General features: G+C 53.2%; 2 protein-coding genes across 2 annotated transcripts in view; both read right to left on the bottom strand.

The window, feature by feature from the left end:
* Window positions 1–3,600, bottom strand: part of TAC3 (tachykinin precursor 3) — a 7,656-nt gene extending 4,056 nt beyond the window's left edge. Inside the window, exons 1-3 of the mRNA XM_006171909.1 lie at window positions 3,506–3,600; window positions 2,811–2,929; window positions 107–215 (exon numbers count right to left, since the gene is read on the bottom strand). Coding sequence (XP_006171971.1) covers window positions 107–215; window positions 2,811–2,924 — 223 coding nt within the window. The 5' untranslated portion in view covers window positions 2,925–2,929; window positions 3,506–3,600. The remainder of the gene's footprint in view (window positions 1–106; window positions 216–2,810; window positions 2,930–3,505) is intronic.
* Window positions 3,601–10,449: 6,849 nt separating this feature from the next.
* MYO1A (myosin IA) overlaps window positions 10,450–11,094 on the bottom strand; it is a 23,994-nt gene continuing 23,349 nt past the window's right edge. The window contains exons 29-30 of the mRNA XM_027769640.1: window positions 11,044–11,089; window positions 10,450–10,776 (exon numbers count right to left, since the gene is read on the bottom strand). Of these exons, the coding sequence (XP_027625441.1) occupies window positions 10,650–10,776; window positions 11,044–11,089 (173 nt within the window). The 3' untranslated portion in view covers window positions 10,450–10,649. The remainder of the gene's footprint in view (window positions 10,777–11,043; window positions 11,090–11,094) is intronic.

Below are 11,094 nucleotides of genomic sequence, written 5' to 3'. Positions count from 1 at the left end.
GGCAGGTTCTCTAAGCCATCCCCCTCTCCCTTGCACCTAGAGGGTCTCCCAGGTCTCTCTTATCTTCAGCATCCTGCCCCCACTCCTCCCCAGGGCCGCTGCCTACCTATGCTAGCCTTGCTCAGCGCTTTGAGCAATCCCTCCAGAGAGACTGAGCGGCTGTCATGGAGTCTCCGCAGCAGGGACGGGGGCAGCTGGTAGAGATCCCGGTCCTTCTAGGGGAGAAAAACAAAGAGGGCTGAGGCAGAAGGCTCACACCCCAATCCTCTCACTCTTTTTCCTCAAGAAACAGCCTCTTTCTGAGCCCATCACAGATGAACCTGACATCCTGTTTCCTTCAGGATTTCCTCTTGTTAACACTGGAAGAGCAGTGGGTGCTCCAAGTGTGGCCTGTGGACCCGCAGCTACACCAGCACAGCTGGGGAGCTTGTTAGAAATGCAGACTCTTGGTCCCCTCCCAGGGTCACTGAGACAACTTGTCTCACCAGCCCCTAGGATTCAGATGCACTGTGAGGTTTTAGAAGCCCGGGTGAAGGCACTGCGTCAAACATCCACGTAGGCTGGCCAGCTGTCCTGGTCTGCCTGGGACTAAGGTCTTTCTGGATATGGAACTTTTGGTGCTCAGCTGGGACAGGTGATCACACTATGTCCCAAGCTCACAGAGGACTATCCCTAGGGACCCGTCCCAACTTCTGCCACCTCTCAGTGAGAAGGCCACAGGTTCTTTTCTTCCTGGCACATCACAAACCAATTTTCCCAAGGATGTGTCTGTCCCATTGCATGAGCCATGAATCCCCCTACTCCCAGAAAGGCCCATCAGGCAGAGCAGGTGTCCTCTGGGCTGTGCTCCATGACCGAGTCACAGACAGAAGCCAGTCCTGGGAGGGTAGTAATCGGCAGCTGGGGCGCTCCTACAAGCCTGAGATTGGCCCCCTCCACTGTCTGAGGATGTTTCTTTCCCTGTTCTCTCTCTCTCTCTCTCTCTCTATCTATCTATCTATCTATCTATCTATCTCCATGGCTTTTGGCCTCTGGTTTCTTTCTTCTCCTGTCTGCCCTGGATGTAGAATTTAGGAAGGAGACACACCCAGAATGCTGCCCCGTCTTATACCCTCAGCTGTCCCTGTGGTTGTTTTCAGCCACATGGGCACAGCAGGGTGATGGGCACCCCCACCCCCATTGTTGCAGCTGCAGAGACGATGATGACAATGACAGCGTTGGAAGAGTCTCACCTTCAATCCAGGCAGTGCTTCTCTCCCCAGAGCCCAGTTTCTCAGGCTGCTATGCACACACGTACTCCCTCCTGGTGGCCCAAGCACAGGTGTGTTCACCCTCTTCCTGCCCCAACTTTCCTCATCCTCACAGACCCTCGGGGGACGGGGGTAGGAGCACAATCCGTCTTTCATTGACGTAGAAACCTCGAGCACATCTGATTGCCCGAGGTCCTGGAGCAAATTTGTCTCAAAGAAGCTCAGGGGTTCTAATCGTTTCAGGCTGGAACTCTGGCTCCAAACACAGTCTGGCTCCTTTTCAACACTCCCGGGGTGTTTTCTGAATGGGCTCTGGTTTTATTGGGGGGGATCTGGGGATCTGCTGCCACCTACAAGGCTGGCTGGTGACCTCTCTCTCAGCCCAGCGACCGGCTTCCCAGGCAGCCACTTTTCTGAAACAGTTAGAATACTCTGCCCACCTCTTGTAATGAGATGCTAAACAGATCTGAGCTAGAGAGGCCATTTGACTTCACACGCTGAATTCGTAACAAGTCCCACCTACCATCATTTTGAAAGCATTGGTACCAACATAATTGCTGTCATTTCAAAACCTTGAAAAGATTTCTTCCCGGCTCTCTCCCCACTTCCTGCTCTCCCATCTCCCTGTACCCCTACCCTGACAATTCCTATTCTTCTTAGAGAACTTTTGAACTGTGGACTCCGCCTGGGCTTTCTGTTTTCTTATCCTGACTAAGCAGAGAATAGGACAAAGGCAGGCAAGGGAGAGGAAAGGAGGGAAGGAGCTGGGATCTTAGAAGCACCTAGGTTACTTAAAATTAGATAAAATAATTCTTTAAAAAAGGGGGAGGGCAGCAGGTTGCATGGTGCTGGATTCCCACCGGGCCAACTTCAGTTCAAATCCTGAATCTGGTGACTTGCTTTCTCACTTTCCCTCTCTCTATCTCTGTCTCTCTCTAGTCAAATTAAAAATAATGATGATGATGATGATGATGATGATGATGAATAAAATTAGATAAAATAATTCTTTAAAAAAAAAAAGAAAAAGAAGCACCTGAGGTTACTGGGGGTGGATGAGCAGAGAACATAAGAACTTATTCGCATTTTGAAAATAGAATAGTACGCATAACTGATAGGTAAAGTAGCATACAAATGGCCCTTTGGAAGGGAAATTCTGAATGTTTTATACCATCTAGGGTGTAGAGGAGACCTGACGCAGAACAGGGACAGAACCTGAGACATACCAGAGACAGCCTTAGCCCTCCCTGACTCGCCCCCAGTACTCTCCGATCACCAGATCACCGTCTTATCAGCCAGCCAAACAGAATATTTACGTGTAGGGCACGTCTTATGTAGAGGGTGCTGAAGACACGCAGAGACAGAGACGCAGAGTTAACCTGAGATGGTGGGAACATGAGAGGACCAGAAAAGCAGAAAAATCTGAAGGGAGAAAAAATGCCCTCTGATGGAGAATGTTTAACCCCCACTGCCACCGCCCCAATGTCCTCCCTACAGCTGTCCAGACGGGCAGAGCCGCAGGTTCTCGTGACGTTCCCAGTACTCTGCCAGGGCGTGTCCTACCTTGCTGTGGCCTCCGCTGGGCACCACCTGCTCCTCTGACTCCTCACAGACAGCCCCAAAGCTCTGAGTCAGGCTGAGGGCCAGGACGGCTGCAAACAGCAGGGTGCTCCTCATGGTGCCTGGGCAGGTAAAGGGGCAGGCCCGGGGAAGGGAGGGAGTGGAGGGTACAACACGGGTGAAAATGCAGGAGGCATTTATGACCAGCAGCTGGCTTGACTCTGGCTTCCCCAGTCCCCAACTCCCCCAGCCATGACCAAGTCCAGAGAGAGAGTGGAAAATAGCTCAGAGCAGGGGCTTCAGCCCTCAGCTCCGGCTCCCTGCTCCCACCAGACATCTCCCAGGGGCATGTTCCGGGCAACGAACAAAGGTGCAGTGGCACCAGGGTGCTCCAGCTCCCAGTGACGATCGACTTATAGGATGTGCTCTGGTCTGTTTCCTTAGCATGAGGAGGCACTCTGGATGCTGTTTTCTGGCACTAAGAACCCCAAGACTTGGGCAAAAACTTACAGGTTTGGAAGAATCAGTCTGCACCCCCAAACTCCAAACATTAACCAGCTGTCGCCCCTCCAGGTGCTTTCTGCCTGCCTGCTCCCCTATGGAAAGCTGCCTGCTCATGTATTCCCTCCTGACTCTGGTCTCTGTCTCTTGATGCCAGCTCCAGTCCATCCAGCATTCTCCCACTCGCTCGTGCCTACCTGTGGAGCAGCTCCAAGCCGGGGCTGGATGGTCTGGCAGAACCAGGGAGCTGGCTGGGAGCACTGCCTGCTCCCCCACACACTCTGGTACTGCTGCAAGGAGAAAACCCGAGTGGAGGGGCTCTGGGGAAGTGCAGGAACTCAGCCCCAGCTCCCTAATATAGGTTCTGGGAGGGTCTGGGGGAGCAGAGAGGAGGGGCTGAGAGTCACCAATCCCAGGGTGGCTGGAGGGGAGGGGAGAGACTGGTGGGGGGAAGGAGGATGCAGACTACAGCAGCCTCACTTTCAGACACACTCACACCCCCCACAGACCGAGCAGTGAGCTGTCCTCCGGCAGCCCACTTTCCTACAGCACCTGAGCTGGGCACTCCAAGGAATGGTGTGCGTGGTTTGTCACCAGATTTTCACACTGGGCCTAGCTCAATAGGTGTGGGCCCTGGGCCTCTTCTCCTTGTCCAGCACAGCTCCTGGACCCTTAGCCCTTCGAGCTTGACTGCCGGGCTAAGAGCCATTTCAGGCAGGTGCCTTTCTGTCCCTGCCAGCAACAGAACTCAGTCCCTGTGACCCTGGCTTCCCCTGTAGTTCCCCTCCCCCTGTTGCCCTCCACTGCTGAATGCAGAAACCTCCAGCTCTGCCTCCCTCTACCACCTCACTGGTGCTAATGCCTCTCTCCCCACTCCCCATCCCACCCCTACTTGCTCCTGAATCAGCCTGACTTAGTTACATCCTTCTAGAGCTCTAACTTCTAACTCTCCTGCCACAATCTCAGAGAAGAGGAACAGAAAGGAAGGCTAAACCAGTCTCCTACCACTACCCCGTCCATACCCCATCACTGATATTTTGTTATTATTATTATTATTTTAATTTGCTATAGGACAGGTGCACTCACCAGAGAGAAAGAGAGAGGGACAGGTGCACTCACCAGAGAGAAAGAAAGAGAGAATCCGAGGGAAAGTGAGGAAGTAAACCACTAGGTCCAGGACTTGAACCACTGTCAGCCATGTGGGAGTCCAGCATGATAACCATCATGCCACCTGCTGGCCCTGATATCTTTTTTTAAAAACAATTATTGTATTTAACTTTATGTATTTATTTATTTTGGAGAGGTTTTTGCCATAGGGCATGTGCGCTCGCCAGAAAGACAGAGAGAGACAGAGAGACAGAAAGTGAGAAAGCACCCCCCAGAGAGGATGGCCACGCCACAATCCCTTCTCCTCCACTCTCCTCTCAGGATCTTGGGCACGCACACGTGCCCAGCATTTAAGCCACGGGGTCTAGAACTCGAACCGTGGTCAGCTACATGGGAGTCCAGCGACATAGCCATTACGCCAACTGCTGGTTCCTATTTATTTATTTTTAATATAATCAGAGAGATACACACAGAGAGAGACAGAGGGAGAGAGAGAGAAAGAGAGAGAGAAAGTGAGAAAGCAAGCTGCCAGGCCTGGGACTCAAACTGCAGTTGACCATGTGGGAGTCTAGTATCTTTAACCACCACATCCCTGCCTCATCTTTTTTTTTAATTGCCAGAAGGCATGTGTGATCACCAGAGACAGAGAAACAGAGACAGAGGGAGAGAGAGAAAGAGAAAACCACCCCCAGTAGGGCTGTGGTCACGCTCCATCCCTGCTCCATTTCTCCATCCTGATGGGATTTGGGGTATGCACAGGTACCTGGCAATGTTTTTCAAGTTGCTGGGCTGGCCATAATTCCAACCACAGTCAGCCATGTGAGATCCAGTTCCCTTAACCACCAGGCTGCAGGACCAACTCGGTGAGTGAACTGGTCTCAATGCAGAGATCCTCCCGCCTCCAGTAACAATGCTTTGGGGTGCATGCCACCACACCTGTAATATTTTAATTGCTTCCCTTTTTCCTCATAGTAATTTTTTTTCACTCTATCTCCTACAGCTCAGGCATCTTCTCCTCTGACCTTTCAAGCCTCCCATTCACCCTACACAGTTGTAGGGGTGAATCTCTCATCTCTCACTCAAGGGAGAGAGCCCCAGGGGAGAGTCAGTAAGTCTCAGAGTTGGCATCAGAGCCAAGACCCAAAGAGAGAAAGGAAGAGACAAAGCAAAAGCTGGCTTCAGGTACAGAAGTTAAAAGTTTGCCAGGTGTGGGGCTGGCAAGTAGCATGGTGGTTAAGCCACTGGACTCCCACGTGGTTGACTGCAGTTTGAGTCCTGGACCTGGTGGCTTGAAAATCACACTAGATATGTGTGCATGCATGCCCAAAATCTGGAGAGAAGAATGGAGAAGGGACTGCTGAGTGGCCATCCCCTTGGGAAGGGGTGATTTATCACTTTCCCTCTCTCTCCGGAGACTGCACATGCCCTGTAGCCAAAAACCTAAAAATATAATGTTTGCCAGGTGTGCTGGTGTGGAGCAATCCATCTGATTTTCATCACCACCACCACGTGAGTAGGAAATATTCTGATTTTTCAGATGAGCAAACTGAAGCCTGGACGGTTCAGTCACTTGTTCCAGGTATATACAGCTACTAGTCAGTGGAGAACAGCTACAGATCACGGGTTTTTTGCACTCTGAATCTCCATTCTTATTTCTGTACTGATGCGAACTTTGACCTGTGAGGGAACAGTTAATTCTCCCAGGAGATTGGGAGATTCGGAACCTATTCATCTACATTTTGGCACTGGAAGAGAACCTACCTCTATCTCATATTTACTGCAAATATTCCTGCGCAATGGAACTTCCCCCCGGTCACCCTATTTAAAATGACTATCTGGGGCCAGCAGGTGGCATGGTGGTTGAGGCACTGGTCTCCCACATGGCTGGCCATGGTTCGAGTCCTGGACCTGGTGACTTGCTTTCTCACTTTGCCTCTCTCTCTAGTCAGATTAAAAACTAATAATAAAATTTCTAAAAAAATTACTATTACCCCAATACTACATCTATACTCCTCCTGTTTCTCCTCTGCATGCATTTATCACATTCAACATGCTAAGTTTTCATTTAAGGTCTCTTTTTTTTTTTTTTTTTGAGGTTTTCGCTATAGGGTGCGTGTGCTCGCTAGACAGAGAGAGATAGAGAGACAGAAAGCGAGAAATCACCCCCCAGGGGGGATGGTCACACCTCAATCCATTCTCCTCCATTCTCCTCTCAGGATCTTGGGCACGCACGCACACGCGCCCGGCGTGAGTTTTTAGCCACTGGGTCCGGGACACGAACCGCAGTCGACTACGTGGGAGTCCAGCGACATAGCCATTACGCTAACTGCTGGTTCCCCTTACTATCTCTTTATCACACCCCTCCCACCAGAAAGTAAGGGCAAGAATATCTGTCTCTTTTGTCTGTTATTCTACTCCTTGCTTGAGGGTGTTTGGCATAAACTAGGTGCTCAATAAAAACTTTATTTATAAAATGAAGAGAAGCCAGAGTGAAGCTTCTCTTTCTTTTTAGAGATATTTTTACTAGAGGGCACATGCACTTGCTGGAGAGAAAGAGAGACAGAAAGTGCGAAATCACCCCTCCCCCTGGGGGGTGGCCACACCACAATCCATTCTCCTCCGTTCTCTTCTCAGGATTTTGGGCATGCACACACGCACACATGCACACACACCTGGCATGAGTTTTAAGCCACCAGGTCTGGGACTTGAACCACAGTCGACTACATGAGAGTCGACGGACGTAACCATTTTGCCATCTGCTGGTTCCCAGAGTGAAGCTTATCTCTTGACCCAATCCTGAGCCTTCCATGGAGCCTCTCAAGTGCTTCTGGTGCTGTAATGTTTGTCCCCTCACCCTGCCCACCCTGGGACTCGGGCCATTCTGAGGGAAGTCACCCTGGCTGCACAGGGCCGGGCGTTCACCCCAGAGCAAGAGCAGCAGCTGGATCCCAAGGTCCCTTTATTATGTGAGAGGCTAATAGGGCCTCATTAAAAACGTATTACCCAGCTCAGTGCAGGCTATGTGGGCAAGAACATGGGCCAGGACCCAGGGTGGGGAGCAATGAGTGGGATGAGGAGAAGTGGGAGGCTGTTTACATGCAAGTGGCATGGCTGGCTAAGTCCTTTGAGACGCTCGGGTGCTGTTTCTAATTGGACCTAGCTGTCTCCCTCCTCCTCGCCTCCTCCCCCAACCACTCTGGAAACCGAGGCCCGAGCTAGGATGGTTGGAAGGAGCTGGGGTGTGCAGGAGGAGGATGGGTTAGAGCAAGAGCTGGGGACCAAAAGCCTCCTGGGTCCCATCTCCGCAACACCCCTCCCCCACCACCCATCCATCCCTGCCCCCAAGCCCTGACACCAGGGAAGCAGGGCTTCGGCAAAGGTCCACCATGAATAATGTCCTTTGATGATACAGCATCTCACAGAGGATGGCAGGGGCCAGGGATGGGGGGAGCAAGGGGAAGGCAGGGAGAAGCGATCACCCCTTGATCTCTGGGATTAGCAAAGACTTGAAAGATTTCTTGATGAACTCAGTTAGAAGGGTGATAAAGGAGGGAAGCATGGGAGGGTTTTTACCTGCAAATCATGTGCAAATGGCATGTGAAGTGGGTGGTGCGGCTCTAGAGTTCCTAGGTGCTTTTTCTGTGAACACCTACTCTTGATTTGAGCCACGACCCAGATGCTGTCACCTACCTAGATAAGCAGGGTACTTGGAGTCCAGGGACCCTAGCACCTCCTTCCCCTTGACCCCCCACCCTTTTCTAGGAGCTAGAGGCGAAGGCAGATGCAGCACATGCCTGTGCACACAGATGACCTGGATATGTCCCCCACGTGCACAGCTCTTGGGCTCTCTCGCCATCCTGGAGGGGTGCTGGTGGGGGGAAGGTCAAGGCTGGGGTCACATGTGACACTGGGTGGAAATACCAGAAAGGAATGAACGATGCAGCTTCTGCATCCTGCCACATCACGCAGCTGGAAGACAGCTGGAGACGACCCACAGGGAACGGACCAAGAATCCCTCGGAGCCTGGGAAGGAAGGACTGAGCCAGGAGGTACGAGCAGGAACTGGGTTAAGCTGTGAGGTGCTACAATGGCTCCTCTCGGGGGCTGGAGAATGGCTGATGCTCCTCAGAGCTGCAAAAACCTAGACTCAGAGAGCGCTGGGAGAGGGGGACAGAGGCGGGGAGGGCAGGAATGGCAGCACCACTCCAGCTTCTCCCATAGTGATGGAGCCCGTCCAGAAAGGTGGGAAACTGAGCCCCGGAGGAATTCGGAGGGTGAAAACACACACACCTGGGCTCCAGAGGAGAGGAGCCAAGCCGCAGAAACAGGAAGAAGGAGGAGGGAGGGAGGGGTGGAAGGGGAAGGACAAGAGGAGCCCCCACCCTTCTGTGAACTGCATCCAGCCACATGACGGTGCCGGTGCCGGAGGATAGGAGAGAGGCCAGGGGCCTCAGTCATCCCCCTCCTACCATCCTCCAGCCGGGGAGCTGACAGTGCCTTCAGCCTCAGGAAAGAAAAAGCAGGACAGAGAGCAGCAGCTGCATATTCTCCTGAAATTGCTTCTGAAAATGACCAGACACTTCACTGGGAAAGTGACGGCAATTTGGGCCCTGGGAGCAGGAGATGAGGCGGAGAGCGGGGGCGATCAGGCTCGGGTCACCACCCCCTCTCGACCAGACAGGATCTTCTCGGCCTGATTCTGAGAAGTCAAGGATGGGGGTCGCTGCTGGGGCTGGGCGGAGGCTGGCCAGAGCCTGAGCCACCCCTGCTCTGCATTCAGCCCCTCTACCTCAAGACAGGTTCTAGCCCCTCACCTGCCTGGGGACAGCTGCCTCCCTGGATCCCATCCCAGCTGAGAGCAGGGCCTGCCAGAGCACGGGGCTTGTGCTCAGAGAGCGAGATTAATCTGCAGGCAGCGCTGAGAAGTTAATCAGGTCTCCCCACCAGCATGATTACCTGGGGCCGTGAGCTGCCTACCGATGGAAGCCAGGTGGAGGGAGACCCCAGCCTCCTGCACCGTGAGCTCAGCAGAGACAGGGAAGAGGCAGGAAGGCAGAGATCATGAGAGGAGGAAGAGACATCCAGAGACAGAAGCAAAGGCAGCCCTTTCCTCGTCAGCGCCTTCCGACCACAGACCTAGATTACACTGCGAATGTGTGAGCTCCTTGTTCCCCAGAGGTAGAGACCAGGATGGCGCTGGGCTGAGACAAGACCGTCTAGGAGGGAACAGAGATGAAGGCGAGTGGAAAAGTATGGAAAGCACTATACAAAATATTGCGTATTAATAGTAGTCCGTGCCCACAGAAACCAGGACGACAAGATGATGTCAGACGGCTGGAGACAGAAAGATCATGACACTTACACAGAGAAATAAATGAAGACAAGAGTAAAGGGGTCGAGTCACACGGATGGGAGAGGATGGGTGGGGAAGCCTCCCCCTTTCCGTCACCAGCTGCAGGCCCCAGCTGTGGGACAGTGATTAGAAAGAGATCTGTTAGCAGCAGCTTGGCAGCTCTGGTGTATGGAAAGGAAGGGGTGCCAGGGAGGCAGGTGTGACATACCCAGTGCTGAGCCGGGGGCGGGGGTGGCATGGAGCTCTGAGATGCAGAGGACCCTGCATTCCCCAGCTTGCATAAGCCCTCTAGCCTTGAGCCTTTTCAGGCTCAATCTCCCGAAGATCCCAGTTTCCACCAAGACAGGAATCTTGCTTCATCCCTCCAAGGACACACTTAATGAAACAGCCCAGTGGCCACCTGCGACCTGAGCCCCATCCCTGTCTCCCCTGCCCCCACCCCAGTCTCTCCAAACCCTGCCAGAGCTCAGCCGGTGGAGGAGCCCAAGACAATTTCCCTTCTTCTCCTCTCTTGTTATCTGCGCTGACTGGCTCCAGGGAGCCCGAGGGAGGGGAAGGACAGAGGGCAAGGGATGTCCAAGTACAACTGGGTGCAAAATGGGGGAGCAGGGATGCATCCACGCTGACCAAGCCCTTTAGAAGTTACGTGTTTTATTAGTAGGCAAAGAGGCTGAGGGGGGACGAAGCTAGGCTTGGTGGAGAGGACTGGCAAGGTTTGAAAGAAGAAAGTCCTCTTCGAGGGTTCTTCTGTCTCCAAATGCCATCCTACGATCAGAGGGTGAGGCGGGACATCCTCCCACAGAGGTGGGCAGAGAGGGAGTTAGCGCTGGTCCACTGATCCGGGAGGAAAAAGCTGCCATCTCTGGCTTGGCCCCGCCTCCTCACTGCACAGTCACCTCCAGACAACTGCTCCCCTTCTTCTTGCAGCTTAGCTTGCTATCCCCACCACCCCCTGGGCCCTGGATGACCTTGACAGCAACGGTGCCCTCCTTGAATTTCACTGAGAACCTGGAAGGGGAGCAGAAAAGCCAAAACTAGTTCCCCATCCCCTCGCCCCCACTCCCACAGTTCCACAAAGCAAGGATGTGTGCATCTCCCACCCCTTGGGGGATGGCTCCAGGCCCCAGAGAACTTGGGTGCGAGGACCAAGAAACATCCCAGCCCTGTTCCGTACAGTATGTTTCACTCTCCGATTGTACGAATTTCCTCGGTCACGGTGACCATCAGCCGGTCGTCGGCACCCAGCTGCCCCTCACCCCCAGCTCAGGGCCTTACGTCTCAGTCACGGTGACGGGAAGCTGCTTCTGCGTAGCAGCCAGCACTGCC

This window comes from Tupaia chinensis, unplaced genomic scaffold, assembly GCF_000334495.1.
Source record: "Tupaia chinensis unplaced genomic scaffold, TupChi_1.0 Scaffold150006_1, whole genome shotgun sequence".
In the NCBI taxonomy this organism is placed as follows: Eukaryota; Metazoa; Chordata; class Mammalia; order Scandentia; family Tupaiidae; genus Tupaia; species Tupaia belangeri.
The sequence above is the reverse complement of the archived record's forward strand: the minus strand, read 5'-3'. Positions and strand labels throughout refer to the sequence as shown.